This window comes from Hypanus sabinus, chromosome 4 (assembly GCF_030144855.1).
Source record: "Hypanus sabinus isolate sHypSab1 chromosome 4, sHypSab1.hap1, whole genome shotgun sequence".
In the NCBI taxonomy this organism is placed as follows: domain Eukaryota; kingdom Metazoa; phylum Chordata; class Chondrichthyes; order Myliobatiformes; family Dasyatidae; genus Hypanus; species Hypanus sabinus.
The window spans coordinates 16,721,824-16,744,946 of record NC_082709.1 but is presented as its reverse complement, the minus strand read 5'-3'; the positions used below and the strand labels follow the sequence as shown (position 1 = coordinate 16,744,946).

The window sequence follows — 23,123 nt, the reverse complement described above, 5'->3', positions numbered from 1 at the left end:
TACCTATGGGTTCACTATCAAGGACTCTTCATCATAATTATTAAAATACTGTATTGATCCCGAGAGGGAAATTATTTCATTACAGCAGCAACACTTAGCAGCGTTCAGACTTAACTAACACAGTAAAGTACAGAACAATATACCAATGTGCAATAATAACAAATAATAAAACAGACTATCGTACAATGATGTGTGTTCTCCCGTCACACAGAGATGAACTGTTGAATATGCTTATTTCATTTGGCAGGAAAGATTTTCTGTAACGATCCTTATGACAGCAGAGCTAAAGAAGTCTGTTTGAAAAGTACTCCGCTGTTTATTCAGTAGGTCATGGAGAGGATGTGCTAGATTGTCCATAATGAATTACAGTTTGCTTAGTGACCTCCTCTCCACCATTAACTCAAAAAAAGTCTGGGTTGTAGCCAAGGACAGATCCAGCCTTTCTGATGAGTTCATTCAGCCTTTTTGCATCACCAACATTGATGCTGCTTCCCCAACATAAAGCAAGAAGACCACGCTCGCTACAACAGACTGGTAAAAGATTTCCAACATCCTGCTACACACATTGAAGGATCTCAGCTTCCTTAGAAAATAGAGTTTACTCATCCTTGTAAACAGTCCCAGTGTTGGTTTTCCAGTCGAGTATGTAGTCAAGGTGAACACCCAAATATTCGTACTCCTCCATCACCACAACTTCCTCGCTCAGAATGTATACAGGACTCGTCACAGTCCTTTTCCTCCTAAATCAATCACCATATCCTTGGCTTTGGCCACATTCAGGAGCAGGTTCATGATATTCATCTCATATTCTTGGTATTTATTCCTTATTTAATTATTATTTCTTCCTTTTGGTATTTGCACAGTTTGGCATCTTTTATTCATTGGTTTTACACTCAGTTGTTGTGGTCTTTATTAACTATTACGGTTATAGGACCTGTTGAGTATGCCTGTAAGAAAATTAATCTCAGGATTGTATTTGGTGACATATATGTACTTCAATAATAAATTTACTTTGAACTTTTAACACCAAGCAACTGACCCTTATCAAAAACCTTGCTAACGTCCATGTAGACAACGTCCACTGCCTTTTCCGGTTAACTTTCTCAAAAATCTCGAAGGTATGAAGTCTCGTACTCTCAATCGCTTCACGCCACGGAAACCAACCTGATAAGCCTAGAAGGCTCAGGTCAGACTTTAACTATTGGGAAGTCTATAATATAATTCCATTAATGTGGCCATCACTTTCTTATTACTCAATTCCACCTATACAGCCTCAGTAGACAAGGTCTCCACTCTGTTCTATCTGAGCATTGCTATGACATTTTCCCTGCCAAGTAATGCAACCCTCCCCATTTAATATCTCCCTTCCAACATATCTAAAACAATAGAACCCTGGAACATTGATCTGCCAGTCTTGCCCTTCCTGCAATCAAGTCTCACTAATGACTACAATATCATAATTCCATATGCTGATCCATGCTCTGAAGTTCAACTGCCTTACCCACAATAGTCCTTGCATTGAAATAAACACAACTCGGAATTTCACTTCCATCATACTCAATCTCCTAATTCCTGTCTTTGTATGGAAACAAGACACAGGAGCAGCATTAGGCCATTCAGCCCATCGAGTCTACTCTGCCATTCCATCATGGCTGATTCTTGATCTCACTCAATCCCACACACCTGCCTTCTCGCCGTATTCTTTGATGCCCTGACTGATCAGGAAATGATCAACTTCTGCCTTAAATATGCATACGGACTTGGCATTTACTGCATTCTACACATTCAGTACTCTCTGTCTAAAGAAATTCTTCCTTACCCCTGTTCTAAATGGTTACCCTTCAATTTTGAAGCTGTCCCCTCTAGTTCTGGATTCCCCCACCATAAGAAACTTCCTCTCCACATCCACCCTATCTAGTCCTTTCAATATTTGGTAGGTTTCTGTTGCCTCTCCTTTGTCGACTCTGCTTGTTATTTCCTCAAAGAACTCTAAAAGATTTGTCAGGCAAGATTTCCCTTGACAGAAACCATGCTGACTGACCTATTTTATCATTGGTCTCCAAATACCTCGAAACCTCATCTTGAATAATACTCCAACACTTTCCCAACCATTGAAGTTAGACTAACTGGCCTACAATTGCCTTTCTTCTGCCTTCATTCCTTCTTAAAGAATGGAGTGACATAACATTAACTTATTCCCACAATCACTCCACTATCTGCCCTGGCACTCTGGCTCCCATCCCCCTGAAACTCTAGTTTACATTCCCCAGAGCAGCACTAGCAGACCTGCCCACAAGGATATTGGCCCTCCTCCAGTTCAGGTGCAAACTGTCCTACTGAACAAAGCAAATGATCTAAAGATCATTGAACCCGTGAACACTACCTCACTACTTTTTCAATTTACATTTTTCACTACTGATTTAACATACATAAACACACTCATATATACATACACACACTGTAATTCACAGCTTTTTTTCTCTTATATATTGCATAAGTTAGCAAATTTCACTACATATGCCAGTGATATTAAACCTGATTCTGAAAACCAAATCTATCTTCCTGCACCACCTCCTTAGCCACGTGTTAAGCTATATTTTCTTCCTATTTCTAGCCTCAATAGTACATGATACAGGTAGCATCTAACACCCTGAAATCACTTTGCAAGGCCTCGTCATCGGACCCAAGTCACGTGGACTATGACCTCTGGCTGCTCACCCTCCCCCTTAGTGCTATGGACTTGGTCCAAGATGTTCCTGAGTGACAAAGCACCCGGGAGTCTAATTCTCATCCACAGAATCAATGAATTCTCTGTCACAGTACTTGCCTCTGCTTGCCCTTCCCTGCTGAGTCACAAGCAAGCTTTTGTATGAAAGACCTGATATTGTATATTTGCATACTCAACTCATTCAGTTGTTTACTTAATTTGTAATGATTAGTCATACAACACAATGACAGGCCCTTCAATATACCATGACAGGCTCATACAACAAACACCAATTTTCACTAATCCTAATTTTTATTACATTCCCCCCCCATATACCAAGCCACTTATTAACTGTATTGACTGGCTGCATCAGGGCCTGGTATGAAAACACCAATTGCCTTTGAATGGAAAATCCTACAAAAGGTAGTGGATTTGACCCAGTACCTCATCAATAAAGCCTTCCCCATCATTGGGCACATCTACATGAAATCCTGTCGTAGGACAGCAGCATCCATCAGAGATCCTCATCACCCTCATGTTTTTGTCTTGCTGCTGCCATCAGGGGAAAAGTACAGCAGCCTCAGGACTCGCACCACCAGATTCAAGAACAGTCACTACCCCACAACCATCAGGCTCTTGAATAAAAGGGAATAACTACACCCACTTGCCCATCCATTGAGATGTGCCTACAGCCAATGATCCCACTTTACCTTGTTATTTCATGTCATCATTATTTATTGCTATTTATTTATATTTGCATTTGCACACTTTGTTGTCTTCCGCACTCTGGTTGATCTTTCATTGATCCTGTTACAGTTACTATTCTATAGATCTGCTAAGTATGCCTGAAGGAAAATTAATCTCAGCATTGTTTATGGTGACACATATGTACTGATATAAAAAAATTTACTTTGAATTCCACACCCAACCCCAGCCCCAATTTACCACTAGTTTACAAACGGGTACAATTTACCTACAAAGCTATATGTCTTTGGGATGTGGAAGGAGACCAGAACACTTAGTGGAAACCCACACAGTAACAGTGAGAACATTCCAACACCAAAAAAAGGCAATAGAAGTCAAAACTGAATACTGGTTACTAGAGGCTATACTGTGCCATATTCAATTCAACAAGCAAAAAGAATGCCTTTTATTTAAGGAAGTCTGTTCACCACACAAGATTCCACAACATACATTAAGACTTTTAGGTAAAGACAGAACTGTATTATGGGGAGAACGCAATGCCTAGAAAAAAGAATTAAGGTTCTAACTTACCAATAAAAATTGCCCATAGTGTACATTTGCTTAACATCGAACAGAAGAGTACAAATCCCTTGGCCCCCTATATTATGTCAAACTGATGAACCTAACAACACCTAATCCCTTCTGCCTGTCCAAGTCCCACCATTCTCTGCATATTTGTGTCTTTTAAATGCCTCAATAGTATCTTCCTCCACCACTACCCCAGCAGTACATTGCAGGTACCTGTGTGAAAAAACTTCCTTTGAACTCCCCTCTCACCTTAAAGCATGCCATCTAGTTTTAGAACCTGATCTTTGAAATTACTCCACAATGTCTTGAAGAAAATAAAATTTAGAACATTAAATATTATTATTGCCATCTTTTATTTGTGATGTATTTTAAATCATAATCTCAAGACCTTATGCAATTAAATAACCAACATGCCCACTCAATCACTATGATTTTATTTCACACAGTCATATTCAAACACTTCAGCGAACCGGTCCCTTGCAGCAACCACAGATGACCGAAACAAAAGTACAGAGGATTCCGGTTAACTGGGACACACCAGCACCTGTACATTTTGGCCCAATTAGCTGAAGCTTCATGAAAGTAGCTGAAAAGGTATTTTAAAAAGACAAAATGAGCAACAAATTATGTATTTAAATGAAATACAGAACAAATCAGAGAAATTCATCTATGTCACATTCTTTTGACTGTAGATAAACAAAATTGGCTCAAACTTCTAATGTAGATAATGGACTGCCCTTATACAAAGCTGTCAAGGATTGCATCCTCCAAATCTTCATTTTCATTGCAACATTCAAATTCTTTGTAATTATTAATTTGTTAATACTTTAAATTTCACTCCATTTCTGGTATCTCCAAGCCTGAATACTTGAAACTGCAGTGAGCAAATCAGTTCAAAGTTGTCTTACTGTTCATTTCTTGCCAACTATCAGTGACAAAAATTGCTGCTTTTGAAGACAAATACACACGATTGACACTATTTAAAAACTATTAGCTTAAAGGACAGTTTAGCCCTCTCATGGCCACACAAGTACACACGGTTGACACTAGTTAGAACCTGTTCGGCATCAGCTTCCTGCCCCAATTAATCAACAGCATCCCAACGAAATGAAGGGAATACCAGCTACTTTTTCAATTAGTTTTTGTTCTTTAAGTGCTGTCCCAAATAAATGGCTGTTCTGATTAACTGATGGCCCAGTTAACTGGAATCCACTGCATTTTGTTCCTATTGGACTGGAATTTGCAAAGGCCAATTGGGAGAGTCAATTAGCAAGTTTTCAAGAAGGCTGAGAAGTTAAATCAGAGCAAGACCTAACAGTGAATGGTAAGCTAGGGAGAGACAGAAACAGACACAAGGGTACATGTATATTGTTCTCTGAAAATGATGTCACAATTAGACAGGGTGGTGAAGACAGTGCTTCACTGAGGCATTGAATACAAGATCTTGGTGAGACTGGTCTCTATGCTATAAGAAAGAATGCAATTCAGCTAGCGAGGGTGCAGAAAAGATTCACAAGGATGGAAGAAATGAGCTACAAAGTGATATCATACAAACTAGGACTGTTTTCTCTGGAATGAAGGAGGTTGAAGAGCAACCTTATCAAGATTTATGATGGGCATAAATAGGTCAGATAGCCTGAGTACTTTTCCCCAGATAAAACTAGAGGCACAGGGTTCTGGTCAGAGGAGAAAGATTTAAAGTGAACCCAAGCGCAAGTTTTTCCTCTTGAGCTGCAAGAGGAAGTGGTAGTGGTGGGTACCATTACAACATTTAACAGACATTTGGTCAGCTACGTGGATGTCAAAGGTTTAGAGCAGGGGTTCTCAACCTTTTTTATGCTATGGACCCTTACCATTAACCGAGGGGTCCACAGACCCCAGGTTGGGAATCCCTGGTTTAGAGGGATATGGGCCAACTGCAGTCAAATGGGTCTAGCTCAGGTTGGCATGTATGGGTTGGGCCAAAGAGTCTGCTTTGTGCAACATAACTTTGGCTCCACCAGCACACAAAACTGATGAAGTACCTTATATCATCAGGTTTAAAACCCAAATTTTGCTGCAATAGCAGATTTACAAGAAAACGTCATAAACTATTACTTGCATTTATCTTCCAACAACACATTTGCACAATTACTGAAATACATTATAATAAATAATGTGTCTAGCACATCGATAGTGCTTTAGGTTAACAAAGAGCGGATAGACAAATTTTAAAATGGTCCAAATTTTGTAGTTGGCAGCAAAGGAATATCTTGGAAAAATAAATTGTCCACAAATACTTATCAGGTTCCAGAACATTTACTGTCCTAGTCTAGTATAACCTTGAACTAATCCCATCATTTACAGCAACTAGCAAAGCTAAAACTACAAGCAGACTAAGCAGCCAATCAGACTGAGGAATTCTCAGACAGAAATCCAGAAAAGCCATCATTATAATTTGTAACTGATTAAAGATTATAGAAGTGATTTCACAAAAAGCAAGGTTATTTAGGTTAAACACTGAATAAAGATGACACTGCACACTTACAAAATTAATACCTTATGGGTCAGAACTATTATTCCACATCTATATTCAACATAGAGTACTGTATAAAAGTCTTAGGTACTTGTAAAAAAATTGTAAAGTGAAGATGGTTTTAAAAATAATGAAATGTTTCTAAATATCAAAAATACTGTAAAATTCAGCAAACAGTAAAAAACTAAATTAAATCAATATTTGTTATGACCTTTAAAACTGCATAAATTCTCTTGGTATACTGCTGTGCAGTTTTATAAAATAAAACTGGCTGGTAGATTGTTCCAAGCATCTTGAAGAACCTGCCACAGTTCTTCTGCAAACTTTGGCCATCTCACTTGCTTCTGTCTCTCCAGGTAATCCCAGACAGCCTTGATGACGTTGCATCCGGGCTCTGTGGAGGTCATACCATCTATTGCAAAACACCTTGTTTTTCTTTTCATTGAAGATAGTTCTTTACGCCCTTGGCCATGTGTTTGGGGTCATTGTCATCCTGCAGGATTAAGTTTGGACCAATCAATACCTCCCTGATGGATGAGAATCTGTTTGCACTTCTCAACATTGAGGAATCCATTAATTCTGACCAGATCACCAACTCCATTTGCAGAAATGCAGCCCCAGCTTGCAGGAAAACTGCGTCAAGCTTATTTGTTGGCTATAGACACTCATCTATGTAGAGACCACCAGCTCTTCTATGGATAAACTGCCTTCTGCTTCAGCCTCCTTCAAGTCAGTAGCTGTCTTTCAGTAAGAGTTACTGCCGAAACAAAGCCAAGAGACTCACATATGCACAGAAATGGAGTTGGCGATTTGATCAAAATTAATGGAATCCTCAATGCTGAGATATACAAGCAGATTATCATCCATCACGAAACGCCACCAGACAGGCATCTGACTGGTCCCAACTTCATTCTGCAGCAGAACAATGACCCCAAACACATGGCCAAGGTCATAAAGAACAACCTTCAGCAAAAAGGAGAACAAAGGGTTCTGTAACAGATGCATGGCCTCCAGAGAGTCCTGATCTCAATATCATCAAGGCTGTCAGTGATTACCTGAGTGACAGAGGCAAGACAGCCAAACTATGTAGAAATATGGTAAATTCTCCAAGATGCTGAGAATAACCTACCATCCAATTTTCTTAAAGACTGCACAACAATGTAACCCAAATGTTGCAATTTTAAAGGCAAAGGCAAGTCAACTTTAAAGTTCATAAAAAGTTCATGAAATAAAATTATTTCATTATTTTTGAAAGCATCTTCGCTTTACAGATGTTTTACATGCACCTAAGATTTTTGCACAGTACTGTAGATTTGAGAATCATAGTTCAACCTTACACAGTGCTATAGCATCTTAAGTGGTTTTAACACAATAAACAATGCATAGAAAACAATCTGGCTTCATGTCAAATTGCATTGGTTCTGTGTACAATAATACATCTCTAGGGAGTGGGATATAAACAAAAATAATTTCTATACTTTAGCATTTAACTGTCAGGGGTTGCCATCTTTTCTGCATGTAAAAAGATGCTACAACTGACAACTACAAAATCAGGAGTAATAATCTGCACAGATTTAAAGGAGCTAAAACAATTATTCACGGTTATTCATTAATATTTAAAAATTTGATCACAAATAGTTGCTTTAAATTTTAAACAAAATAATATAGAATTGATAATCATTGTTTAAAATCAGCATTGCAGAAAATGCATTCCGCTAAAATAGAGGCCTTTCTTTCATTTTGTTACAAACCCTGGACTCTGGCAAACTTTTTAAAGATAAAAGATTAGCTTTATTTGTCATATGTACAATAATGTGCACATATTTATAGCTAGGGTGCCTAAAACTTTTGCACAATACTGTGGTAATTTTACAGTGTGTATTGCAAGGACTGCTGTCGCAAGATAAAAACGATTTTCATGATATGTGAGCGATGCAGAAGTGTGGCAAACCCAATTCTGATACATGTCTCTATTGTGGACCTAGAATTGAAAAGGGATGGGGAGAGGGGAGTCATGATTGGGAAATGGAGAAGGAAGAGGGGAGGGAACAGGAAGCACTAGAGAGACATTCTGAAATGATCAATAAACCAATTGCTCATAATCAAATGACCTTTCCTCGAGTCTCAGTGCTGGATGTGTCTGTATCCTGGCCACCCCCTCTGAGCCGGCACTCCTTTTCTGCTACCTGTCCCACATCCCTCCGGTAGTGCTCCACCCTCACCATTTCCAACAACCTTTGCTCCTGCCAGATTTACAAACTCACTCTCTGCTCCACATCAACAACTACAGTACTGTACCAGAAGTCTTAGGCACCCTAGTCTTACACACCCTAGCTGTACAAGACTTTTTCCAGTACTGTATAGTGAAATGCACTTTTTACATCAATAACCAACACAGTCAGAAGTTTGTACTGGGGGCATCCCACAAGTGTCTCCAAGCTTCCAGTGCCAACATATCATGCCTACAACTTACTAACCCAACCTCATACGTCTTCAGAATGTGAGAAGAAATTGGAACATGAGGCAATCAAGGGGAGAATGTAGAAATTGCTTACAGACAGTGGAAGGACTTGACCCTTTATCACTGGCACTATAAACCATCACAATAACCTCGCGCTACAGTGCTGCCCCCTTTACTTCTGATAATAAGAGAAGGTTATTAATACTTTTACTTAAACAAAGTGGCAACATTAAAGCAAGACTAGCTTGACAAAGAAGTACAACAACTATTAGTTCCTCTTGCAAGAAACCTCCATGTAACATAGTGGCTATTTGAGCTGAGCACATCATGGAAACCAGCCTCCCCATTATGGACGCTTCTCACTGCCTCGGTAAAGCAGTTGGTAAAGATCCCACCCTCCCCGGAGATTCACACTTCTCCCCTCTCCCATCAGACATGGTGTGTAAAAGCCTGTCTGGGATACCATCAGTTATAAGACAATTGAATTCCTGAGTACGACAAGATGGATTCTTGACTTCACTATTTACCTTATGATCTTGCACCTTATTGACTATACACTGCACCTTCCTTCTAACACTTTAGCCTGCACTCTTATTGTTTTCCCTTGAACTACCTCAATGTACTGTTGCAATAAATTGGTCTGTATGAACAGTATGAAACATGAGCTTCTATCACAGTTCCTCATTACGTTTGAGGATAATAAACTAATTTGCTGATTTAAAATCGGATGGGCCAGTGCTGAATTCACAGTAATGGGGAACCCAAAAAAATTACCCTCGACAGATACTACAGCCTTTGGCAAACAGTAACAGACTTGATTCCGTCCTAAAATGGTGGATAACAGTGATTCTATTTACAACTATTACCCTCCAAAATTAGGGCAATAACACATCTTAGAGCCAAGGAACATACTGGTACTTTGAAACAGGGTGATTCACAGTTTCATTAAAATAAGGAATCTGATGAACAATTGCTTTCTATCAAAAAATAAAAATTTGAATTCCTTAAAAGCTGGATAAAGCATGTTTCATGTGACTTGAAAAACATTTCACATAGCCTCAAGAGAAATCATCAATTCACATTATAGCTAAATGACAAGCTACACATCTAAATGATTTAAATATATAGCACATACACCAAAAGTAACAGGGAAAATAACAAGACAAAAAAAGAAAAATGAATTGAATGAATTCAATTTTCCTTTACATTCCAAACCTGTCTTTCAATTATCAGCAAATCAAAGAAAGCCTGCTCACTCATCAACATTACTGACCATTATTTGTTTTACTTAAATGACTATAAATCAAAGAAACGATGTTAAGAAAAATGCAGTTCTCAAATTAAATTAGATTAGATATAATGCTAAAGCTGGTTACAAAATATTAGACATCCCTGCAAGAACTTACTTCACATTCTATTCTAAAACCAGAGACTCGAAGTGGAAATTTATTGTTAATTTATTAGGAAATTGGGATTTATCACCTTTAGATATCAATTTCAGGAATTTTAACATGCGTCACTTCAACAAGCCATGTTAGAAAACAAACGGAAAATGAGAATTCTACCTTCTGTGGAAGAACAGTTTTCAATATTTTGGATAATTGGGACCCTTAATTAAAAAAAACTAAAACCACATAATTTGCATTGTTTAAATATCTGGATTGTGAACAGAGGCACCAGTTAAGGCAAGCCCAAACACAAGTAGAATGATAATTATTTTTTTTAAACATTAAATTGGTCCTTGGAGATTTAATCAAGAGAAACACTGCCAAACATTTGGATAATAAGATTTACAAAATTCACCATGTGGAAACAAATGTGAGAGAATTATGTTTTCAAATAATTAAGCAACAGCAAAATTATTTTGTAGAGGAGATGACTGAATAAGCTTCTGATGGTTTAAGCAGATACTGCAAATGCACAGTAAAAGGTTGAACAAAAATATGGTAAAATGAGCTATTCAAGTTACTGAAAATCCTAAAAATGAATCCTCCGTAGCTGGGCTTTTTGGTGAGGGATCCAGTTTCTTACAACCTGAGAATGGAGTTGCATTTAAGCTAAAGCTTTCACCAATGCTCTGTTTGGCCAAAGAATTACAATTCCCTAATGCTGTAAGTTATATTTCTGCATTTCATTCCTTATGTTTGTCTTCCTTTAATTATTTTTGATTCCACATACATTAACTTTGCCAAGAAATGTTACCTCCTTATGTTTTAGTTTCTGGAATAGCCCTTACACAGCACACACACACATACACTAAAACACAAAACAAAACTGAACCATCTAGACATCACATCAGATAATGCATTTTATATTAACATGCAAAGTAAAACCTATTGTGATTCTACCTCTAGAATTTGTTGAGCTCTCAGTTCCTTTTCCATTCTAATTTGCTGAATTCTTCTGATTTTTTCCTGTCAAATATACAGAAGGAATATTAATAAAATTAGTTCATAAAAAAAGATGCAATCATTACGGCCAGTATTATACTGTAAATATAATGGAACACACACTTATAGGAACTTTTCTTTACCTGTGAATCTGAGTAGCACTTCCATAGTTTTGAAGATCAGAACAATGTTAATTGCCTTCACTGGAAATGGCACTCAGGTAACAAAAGTACAAATCGTACTGAAACTGGCTTTGAGCAACTAACTTCCAGAACTGCACAATCAATTTGAATTAATGCTTGTTTAACAAGAAGATGAAATCTATATTTCTGCAATGGCTACCTTTCTGATAATCTGATCAAAATGAATTGCCTAATTATACACTTATAACATAATTACACAATACAGTGGTGTTAAAAAATGTAGTAATAGGTTTTCAGTGAATATTTTATCTTTCAATGCCCCAGAATTTTAGTCCATTCTTGAAAAATATATTTATTATTCATGTATTTTTCTATGAAACTACTGCCCAAGTCCAGAGGTGCACTGCAAAAAGACAAAGCTGAGTAATATTTTCCAGTAATTATATTTGAACTGGAATATGCAACTGCTACAACAGCAATACATCCCAGTCATGCAGTAATCCTGTCATATTAATCACTTTAGTTACTTTGTGTTTGCTCATTACTTTTTTGTAGTCACCTACTTTTATGCTCATAAAAAAAAACCCCACAATGGAACAGGTCAGGTTCAGCTGCAGCCTTGACTCAGAAATATATTTTATATAATCCTGTAACAATCCTATCAAATGAATAGTTTTCTATCCTTCACAGATATGAAATTCACATTTTGAACATGAGGCACTTTTATATATTCCAAAGTGCATCAATAATTGGTGACAAACAATGGGGATGTCCATAACATGAAGTTGGATCTTTTGGAAAGTTGGTTATAACTGGCCGAGAAGCTGAAAGGACTACTGAGCTTAGCATCTTGGCAGTTGAAGCTTCAAATGGCGGTGAGAGAGGGAGTAACATGAGGGACAAGCAAACACTTGCTTGAGGAAAGCTTCTTTATCAAGTCATTGTAGAGTGAAGGAGATGACGAATGTGCACTGCAGAAAACTGCTGGAGACCTTTTCAGACCTGGGATTAATAACCATCGGCAAAAGTGTAGAATAAAATTATACTTCACAATATTATGCAATACATTGTCTACAATACATTGATTAATACTGCACAGAGCAAATATGCATAGACCAAAAATACTAAGAAAACACACAAGGGTTGTGAAACTGGCAATCCTCAAAGCAGCAAATGACACACATAGGAGAGTACCTGCTGTCTCAGCATCTTTAGCTGCTCCTTTTGTTTTCGTTTTTCTTCAGCCGCCATTATTGCTGGAAAGAATATTTGTTCAGTAAATTCAGCTGGACTAAACAATCCAAAATTTAAATATTTTTCTGGAATATCTAAAATTCAATTCATTCCCATCGGCACTTACCTTGTTGTTTTCTAGCTTCCTTAGCTCTTTGTGCCAATGCCTGCTTTTCAAGTTTCTGCATCATCTTTAATTCTGCTGCTTTCCTGGCATAGGCTGCACACACATTTAATTTAAAAAATTCAATTCATTAAGTAACTTGTATTACATAATAAGATGCAGAACTAGTAACTTGTACAGGTTTACCTTGGGCTTCCAGTTTCCGCAACAATTTTGCATCACAATTCTTTTGTAAGTCTGGCCTTGCGATATTTGGAGGCCTCCCTTTCCTACGCTTCATTTTTGACTCATCTCGTGCACGCTTTTCTGGATTTGGTGGGCGGCCTCTCCGTCCTTCCATTGCCTTTATTTTTGGAATTATTTCCTCATTTTTCAAATGGCACCACTGCATACCCTGAAATAAATGCAAACTTTTCTTAAACATTAGTCTGAGCTACACCTTCTTTCAATGTTAAATTCAAGCTCATCATGTTCATGGATGAATTTAAGCAGTATTTCATAATTTTTTTCAAAATAATTTCTCATAAATTAACTCATGCTAAGAATTAAACCAACAGGGGAACAGTAACTTATCTTCCCACTAGGCAAATTACAACTCAGCCTTTTTAAAACACAGAATGTTAACAATTTCATGTTATAAGCATTTTCTATATATACATTTCATATTGTTTGTCCCACAATATTTTCACTTCATTATTTCAGATAATCTATGCCTGAGAGATTTACTGTTTCTCTTTTCATATACTGTAAGTCACTCTGGTTATTTCCAACTTGCTTGATTTTATTTCATTCCCATTCCCAAACCTATCTACCAGTCCTCAGCATTCTCCACAGAAAGGGTGAGAAAAAATGAAGAACATCACTTCATATACTGCCTGGGTAGTCCACAATCCAATGCCATAAAGACTATATTTTCCAATTTCAGTATGTCCTTACCCCACCGACCACCACCAGACCTCCAAATCTTTGACCCACTTTGGTCTTCCCACTTGTTTTCCCATATGCCCCCAGCTCACTTCACAGTTTTATCCCCTCCCCCACCTGGTTACATTCACCTGTCAACCAATTTTTTCCATAAGATCCCCTATCCTCTTCTGTACCTGGATTCAGATGCTCACCAGCCCTTTCTTACCTGGTTCATATTATAAACATCCCTAGCTATTAGGGTCCAGTATTTGTTCATGTCTCCAACTATAACCCTCCAAGCTCGCTTTACGTTCTCTCTCCCCTCCCGCTAAGCTATTGGCCTTTTTGCTTTCTTCCTCGACAGTCTCTGTCTACCACAGCAGGCCTGTCTCCCAGCCTCTCTTCTCCCACCTGGCTCCATCTGCCCATCACCCCTTGCTTCTCCTTGATCCACCTACCAGCCCCAGCACACCCTCTCTCCCCTTATTCTGACTACCCCTTTCTTCTCTGCTCTCAGTCGTGGTGCAAGACTCACCGAGTTCCTCCACCAGCTTGCTTTTTGCTTCAGACTTCAGCATATGCCACCTTTCCATTTTTGCCCCCTTTCCCATACTCCCCACCACACATTTTTGTCACCCTCCCTCTCCTAATTCCACAAAACTACAACCCACACATTTCACCCACCAATTTAATCCCTGATCACCCCCATTCCCTTCCTGCTTCTGGTTGTAAAGGCTCCAATATCAGATTGACATAATGGCAATCTTTGTGTTCTTGTGTATTACCCTCCTGGATGTCTGCATTTTCACCATTCCCTCCTGTGCCACCTGGTTCCACCTGTTTTTTTTCTTTTAATCTTCCTTGATCTATCACCCATCTGCCAGTTTTCCAAACCAACCTTAACCCCCCCCCTCCCCACAACTTGGCTCAAATTGCCCAACACCCCTCCTCAATTCACTTCATGACGGGTTCCAACCCAAACCATCATCAGTTCCTTCACCCCTACACAGATGCTGCTTATGTGCTGAGTGCCTCCATCAGGCTGTTTGTTGCTCTGAGATCCAGCACTTACACTCTTTTGTCCCTCGTTCCATAAAGGTAGGTTCATGTTAGGAGTATTTATTAAACCAATCACCTTCTTTTACCTTATTCTGATAAGAAATTTGCTTTTAGTTTAGCTTGAATACCATCAACAGAAATTAAACTAAACACAACTCTCTTCTCTCATGCATTCTTGGAAGCCTGAGCAATTTTTTCCATCTTTAGTTCACAGCTAAAATCTACATCTGAATATCTTACTCTGTGTGGTAAAATATACATACACCTGAGGTTTGACCACAGATCCTCCTCATACCCTCAGTCCATCACTATGAAACACAGACTCTTGGTTTCAACTGACGTGAATATCCAATATTTGCAACATTACCTGAGGCCCATCTCTGGCTTCATAGAAGTCACCAATATTCATTTTTGAACTGAAGCTGAAGTTGTCCCTTGTAATGTCTGTTATTCCATTCCTTGCAAGATACTGCAGAAAAAGTGACAAAAATAAATAATAATTATTATATATAAATTTTTACAGGATGATGCAAATGTAATTTAAGTTGATGCAAGTAAATCAGCCAGTGAATTCCCTGCAGTAATGATTCAATTTTTAAGCGGTTTATTTAAAAAAATGTTAGACATTTGCATTATAAGAATTAAAACCAGGACACTCAAGGAAGAAAGTAAAATTATCCTCATTGTAGAACAGTATTTTCTGGGAAATTATAATGAATACATTATAAATATTATGCTGCTTTATAAGTGAGAGGGTATGACTTCCACAGCTGATTGTGGGCGATAGATTCCACAGATTCACTACCCTATGGTCTAAAGAAATACCTCATCTCTGTTCAAAATTGACAGGCCTCTATTCTGAGGCTGTGTCCTCCGGTCCTAGACTCTTGCACTAGAAGATATATCCTCTCTTCATCCAAATTCACTATTTGATAGGTTTCAATGAGCTCCCTCACCCCACCCCATTCTTCTAAACTTCAGCAAGGCCCAGAGCCAGAGTTAACTTTTTCATTCTTGTGAACTCCTCTGGACCCTCTCCAATGCCAACACGTCTTTTCTTAGATAGGGGCCTGAAACTGCTCATAATACTCCACTGCAGTCTGACCAATGGCTTAAAAAGCCTCAATATTACAACCTTGCTTTTATATTCTCGTCCTCTTGAAATGAATATTAACATTGTATTTGCCTTCCTCACCAGACAACCTGAAATCAGGGAATCCTGCACAAGGACTCCAACACCTGTTCACTGGCCCTATCCCCTTTCCCTCTCCAAACAGTCACGCAGTTACCTATGCACTGCACCTTGGGTGTAATACCTCCCTTCATATCTTGTTGGTCAACCCCTCAGCTTCCTGACACAGTCTGAAAGAAGCTGCAGCTGGACACACTTGCTGGAGAAGTTGTCAGCGACATTGGAGCTCTCCCTGCCTTTCCACATCACACAAGAGGAGCATTTCACTATCCTTCCTGACATCTTCACTGCTCTAACTATGCAATAAGAAGGAAGAAAAAAATAAACAAAATTATCTACCAACAGCCTTTGCCTCTCCTTGCCAAAGCCTGAGCTGCCCACGCTAACACTTGGTCACTCACAAAATGGATCGCTCTGTTTAAACCTAACTTATTTTTATTGGCTCTTTTCAAGTGCCTAATTATGCACAATCCAACTTCTTCTTGGGAACTGTGGGATGCAGAATATCCCAACTTGCTTCTTTTTAACTCTCTCTCCCACTGGGCAATGCAACGTCTCCTCAGGAACTGTAGCATGCAAAATTCAATAATTTCTTTAAATTGTGCCTAAGTAATGTTATTTATAGACTAAGTGAAGTAATTTGAGGTTTAACAAGATCTGGGATTTTAATATGAATAAAATTTATTTCTGATATATTATAAATAAAGTATTAGAAATACTCTAGAGTGGGTTACATGGTCAGCACGACATTGTGGGCCAAAGGGCCTGTAATGTGCTGTAATGTGCAAAGGAAGAAACACAGAAAAACTTGTATATTCCTGGTCTTACATTCAGTAGTGTATTGCCATGCCACTCATGTGGATATTCTGAATACCTGAATGCAGTAATTACCTTTATCACTTCAGGATACTGACGAAGTTTCTTCCCACAAGGAGCATAATAAATCACCTCTCCCTGAAGACGGCCACCAACAGTCTTAATTCGTGTTTCTCTCTGCCACCTAAACAACAAAAAAAATAAATCCATTCCAATTGTGCAAGTGACAATTGCTTTTCTCAACTGGAAGAAGTTTTAGTATTTTGTTATAAGACCGTCTGGCCCATCGAGTTTGCTGTGCCATTCAATCATGGCTGAACATTTTTTCCCCATCTCCCCCTCAATCCCAGTTGCCGGCCTTCTCCCCATAACCTTTGATGCCATGTCCAATCAAGAACCTATAAATCTCTGCCTTAAATATGACCTGACCTCCACAGTTGCATGTGGCAACAAATTCACCACCCTTTGGCTAAAGAAATTTCTCCGCATCTGTTTTAAAGAGCGCCCCTCTATCCTGAGGCAATGCCCTCTTGTCCCAGACTCTCTCACCATGGGAGACATCCTTTCCACATCTACTCTGTCTAGGCCTTTCAACATTCGAAAGATTTCAATGAGATCCCCCTCATCCTTCTGAATCCCACTGAGTACAGACCCAGAACCATCAAACATTCCTCGTATGATAACACTTTCATTCCTGAAATCCTCCTTGTGAACCTCCTCTGGACCCTCTCCATGTCAACACATCTTTTCTAAGGGGCCCAAAACTGTTCACAATACTCAAGGTGAGGCCTCACCAGTGCCTTATAAACCCTTAGCACTACATCCCTGCTCTTGTATTCTAGACCTCTTGAAATCAATGCCAACATGGCATTTGCCTTCCTCATCACTGACTGAACCTGCAAGCTAACCTTCATGGTATCCTGCACAAGGACTCCCAAGTCCTTTGCATTTCAGATTCCTGGATTTTCTCCATGTTTAGAAAATAGTCCTCACATTTATTTCTACTTCCAAAGTGTATGACCATGCAATTTCCAATGGTATTTCATTTGCCACGTTCTTGCCCATTCGCCTAATCTGGCTAAGTTCTTCTTCATCCTACCTGTTTCCTCAACACCACCTGCCCCTCCAACAATCTTCGTATCATCTCCAAACCTGGCAACAAAGCCATCTATTCCATCATATAAATTATTGATCTACAGCATAAGAAGAAGTGGTCCCAACACTATGACCTCTGCAGAACACCACTAGTCACTGTTAGCCAACCTAAAAAGGATCTTTTTATTCCCACTCGTTGCCTCCTACCAATCAGCCAATGCTCTAACCAGGTTAGTAACTTTCCTGTAACACCATGGGCTCTGAACTTGGTAAGCAGCCTCGTGTGCACCTTGTCAAAGGCCTTCCAAACATTCAAATATACAACACCCACTGCATCCCCTTTATCTATCCTACTTGTAATCTCCTCAAAGAATTCCAACAGGTTTGTCAAGTAGAGCTTTCTCCAAAGGAAACCATGCCGACTTTGTACTATCTTGTCTGTGTCACCAAGTACTCCATCACCTCATCTTTAACAATTGACTCCAACATCTTCCCAACCACTGAAATCAGGCTAACTGGTTATATAATTTCCTTTCTGCTGCCTCCCTTCTTTCTTAAAGAGTGGAGTAACATTTACAAAATTTCCAGTCCTCTGGCAGCATGCCTGAGACCATTGATTTTTGGAAGATCATTTTTAATGCCTCCACAACCTCCAATGCTACTTCTTTCAGAACCCGAGGGTGCAGTTCCTCTGGTCCAGGTGACTTATGTACCTTCAGGTCTTTCAGCTTTTTGAACACCTTCTCTCTTGTAACAGTAACTGCACCCACTTCTCTTCCTTCACACACTACAACATCAGGCATTTTGCTTGTGACTTCCACAGTGAAGACTGATGCAAAATACTCATTTAGTTCATCAGCCATCTCCTATTATTATTTCTCCTGCCTCACTTTCTAGCGGTCCTATATCCACTCTCATTTCTCTTTTATTTTTAACATACTTGAAAAAACTTTTACTATCCACTTTGACATTATTTGCTGGCTTGCTTTCACATTTCATTTTTTTTCTTCTAATGATTTTGTAGTTGCTCTCTGTAGGTTTTTAAAAGCTTCCCATTCCTCTATCTTCCCATTTTGCTTTGTTGCATGCCCTTTCCTTTGCTCTTACAATAGCTTTGACTTCCCTTGTCAGTTACGGTTGTACTATTTTACCATTTGAGTATTTCTTCAGTTTTAAAATACACATGTCCTGCACCTTCCTCATTTTTCCCAGAAATGCACACCATTGGGGCTCTGCTGACATCCATGCCAGCAGCTCATTCCAGTTTACTTTGGCCAACTCCTCTCTCATACCTCTGTATTTTCCCTTACTCCACTGAAATACTGTTACGTCAGACTTTACTTTCTCCCTATCAAATTTCAAGTTGAACACTATCACATTGTGATCACTGGATCCTAAGGGTTCTTTTACCTTAAGCGCCCTAATCGCCTCCAGTTCATTACATAACACCCAATCCAGTATTGCTGATCCCATAGTAGGCTCAACAACAAATTGCTCTAAAAAGCCATCTTGCAGGCATTCACTCTCTTGAGATCCATTACCAACCTAACTTTCCCAATCGACCTACATGTTAAAATCTCCACTGACTATCATAACATTGCCCTTTCAACACACCTTTTCTATTTCCTGTTGTAACCTGTGGTCTACCTCCCAGCCACTGTTGGGAGACCTTTTTACCCTTTTACCCTTGCAGTTTCTTAACTCAACTCACAAGGATTCAACATCATCTAATCCTATATTAGATCTTTCTATTGATTTAATGCCATTCTTTACCAGTAGAGCTACACCATCCCCTCTGCCTACCTGCCTATTCCTTTGATATAACCTGGAACCTTGGACATTCAGTTCCCAACTACAACCATCCTTCAGCCACGATTCACAACATGGCCATCAGCCTGGCAACCTGCTAACAGTGCAACAAAATCATTCACCTTATTTCTTAAACTCTGCGCATTTAGATACAACACATTGAGTACTGCACTTGCTGTCCTTTCTGACTCTGCATCCCTAATGATTTGATACTGTTTGTTGGCTGCAACTAAGTCCCATCACCTGCCTGCCTTGGCCTTCCTGACAATCTGACTGCACACTATCTTTACCTTTTTATCATCCATCCTTTCCTGAGTCCATTCACTCTGGTTCCCACCCTCTTGCCAAGTTAGTTTAAACCTTCCCCAACAGCCCCAACAAACCTGCCCGCGGGAATACTGGTCCCCCTTGGGTTCAGGTGCAACCAGTCACTAACAGATCATACCACCCCCACAACAGATCCCAATTATCCAAGAACCTGAAGACCTGCCCCATGGACCACTCGCTGTCAAGCAGGCAGGTTTGTGTCACGTTACTGTTATCAATGACCAAGCAGAGTTTGTTTAACCTTTTTGCATGTTATACAGTAAAGTGATTTAAAAAAAGAAAAAAAAAGACCTGCCCCTTGAACCAGCTACTCAGCCACACATTTATCTGTCAAATCATCCTGTTTCTACCCTCACTGGTGAGTGGCACAGACAACAATCCAGAAATTACTACCCGGGAGGTCCTGCTTCTCAGCTTTCTACCTAGCTCTCTAAATTCTCTTTTCAAGACCTCACCGTTTTTCCTTCCTATGTCATTGGTACCAATATGTACTAAAATATCTGGCTGCTTCCTCTCCCTCTCCAAAGTGTTGTGGATGCGATCTGAGACGTCCCTGACCCTGACACCTGGAAGGCAACATACCATCCAGGAATCTCTTTCACGTCCACAGAATCTCCTGTCTGTTCCCCTCAGTACTGAGTCCCCTATCACTACCACTCCCTGGCTCTCAGCTTCACCCCACCCCCTCCGATCTTCTCCTATAATTTCGCATTTTCCCCTCCCCCTCCTACTTTCAAATCTCTTACTACCTTTCCTTTCAGTCAGTCCTGACGAAGGGTCTCAGCCCGAAATGTCGACAGCGCTTCTCCCTATAGATGCTGCCTGGCCTGCTGTGTTCCACCAGAATTTTGTGTGTGTTACTACCACTTCCTTCTTCTCTCTCTTCTCCTTCTGCACCAGGACCCATGCTCAGTGGCTGTAACCCAGTCAGCGTGGCATTCTCCCGGGAGGTCAACCCCACAAAAGCCTCCAAAGCGGTATACTTGTTTTTGAGGGGAATGGCCACAGGGGTGCTCTACTCTAACTGCCTATTTCCAATACCCAGCTATTCGCTGTTCACAACGTTGGGGTGACTACTTCGCTGTAACTTTTATCACTTATATCCTCGCTCTCCCGTATAAGCTGGAGCAGCAACTGGATGACCTAACATGGTCTTCAAGGAGTTGCAGCCAGATACACTTCACACAGAATATTAATATCTGAACATTGACCATTTCCCCTATTGCACATGTACATCATCAGAATGGAATTTCTTTCAGCAGCAGCAAGACAGGAATTGGTTTGGCTAGAAAAAGTCACTAACAATTTCCCATGAACTGCCAAATCACTGACCAATTCTCTTACCACATCACTAACCACTTAGTCAACATGGAGAAAAAATTGTAATGTCAAAACAATTACAGGGAAGTCAACCATGAACTTTTTGGTTGCAAATAATGACCACCTAGCTGGGAATATAGTAGCTTACTTCTTGGGACAGCTTATGAAACCTTTCCAAGCTGAGATCATAGGTACAGATGGAAACATTACACCTGGCTGACTGAGGAAAATATTTGGTAATTTTTACTAGGTTTTTGTTTTGAAGGTGAATTGAAATTTATGAGTAACAGGTTGGAAAGTGGAACTGAGACCTATAGTTGGACAGCCATGAACTTGTGAAGCCATAGGGCCTACATGCATTCTTATCCCCACTGTCAAATAAAAGACCCCTTCCATCCTATCTTACTACTTATTAGAAGCAAAGCTTTTTTTGAACCTTTTAAGAACCAATGAATGTTTCTTACAACTTATTAGAAGCAAAGCTTTTTTTGAACCTTTTAAGAACCAATGAATGTTTAAAATGTAAAGAAATCTAATGCGATGTAAAGATAAAAGAGCATCTTGTAAATCACAATAACAACCAGCACAAAGCATGCACAAATTACATCTTTTTGCCCTATGTGTAGAAGTTGAATGCAAAACTCTTTCATATTTCAGTCTAAGCAGCATCAAAGATGATCCCTTTCCTCTGTATTTTCATAGCAGCCTATTGCACAGAAGTAGGATCTTCTACTAGGATCCATGCCAATCATTGTGAGGAGTCTCAACCCAAAACACCCATTGTCCATTCCCCCCTGAGATGCTGTCTGACCCAAGTTCCTCCAGCAATTTGCACATTGATCAACATTTCTAGCATCAATAGTCTTTCTTCTTTATCCGTTGTAGTCAACTTTGTAGGGTAATGTAAAGGGTGACAGATAACTATTATGAACAATATGTAACTCTTCTTCTGCATAACAGACAAAAACCATAATTGAATTGTCATATTCACTTTAAGAGACTGTGTCTAACGTAATGACATCAGTGCAAGGTGACTACTTTAGGTTTGTTCTTAATGGAAGCCAAGGCTGTGGCTTTTGTTAAGCACATAAAACAATTCACATGTTTTATCTACAACTGTACTAGTTTCCAAAAAACTGCTCATACATTTCAAATATTTGTCAATTTTTTAAAAAAAGTTATTAGAAATGTAACAGCTGGTGCAGATTGTTTTGATAGTTCATGATTTTACAAAAATCCCCAAGCTTTCTTCTTTACTTGTGCAATGACATTAATGCAGTTACAAGGTCAATAGGCCTCAGGAAACTTTCCTTAATATACATTTTTAAAGCTTTCGACATCCCCATTAATTACAAACCAATAACTCTAGTTTTTGCTGACTTATTTTCCTGCTTTCTCAAAAATGATCTTTAAAATCAACATATATTCAAACCAAAATTCTGAAATAAAAACAGAAAATACACAAAGCACACTTAAGATAACAGTAATGCAATAGTCAAGGATATTGACCTGAAATGGAGAATTTAACATTTTGGGTCAATATCCTTGACTACTGACATCGATCCAAGATGTTAAGTTCACTATATCATTCAAGGGAGCTGATCTATTAAACAATTTCTTTAGTTATAAAATTGTAACAGACTGGGATGATTAAAGTATAACATAAAGTATAATGCATCACATATCTGAGGATCCATAAGTGAATCTTAACCATCAGTATTGCCATTTAAAAGCTATATCAGGTTTACAGTGTA

General features: G+C 39.1%; 1 protein-coding gene across 17 annotated transcripts in view; it reads right to left on the bottom strand.

Moving 5' to 3' along the window:
* Positions 1-23,123, bottom strand: part of baz2ba (bromodomain adjacent to zinc finger domain, 2Ba) — a 250,780-nt gene that overhangs the window by 82,674 nt on the left and 144,983 nt on the right. For all 17 annotated transcript variants that reach the window (XR_009511572.1, XM_059966477.1, XM_059966482.1 and 14 more), the window contains 6 exons: positions 16,894-17,002; positions 15,178-15,279; positions 13,032-13,239; positions 12,849-12,941; positions 12,683-12,744; positions 11,304-11,369 (listed from right to left, as the gene is read on the bottom strand). Coding sequence is in view for 16 of the 17 variants with exons in the window: in XM_059966477.1 (XP_059822460.1) it covers positions 11,304-11,369; positions 12,683-12,744; positions 12,849-12,941; positions 13,032-13,239; positions 15,178-15,279; positions 16,894-17,002 (640 nt within the window). In the remaining variant the exon portion in view is untranslated. The remainder of the gene's footprint in view (positions 1-11,303; positions 11,370-12,682; positions 12,745-12,848; positions 12,942-13,031; positions 13,240-15,177; positions 15,280-16,893; positions 17,003-23,123) is intronic.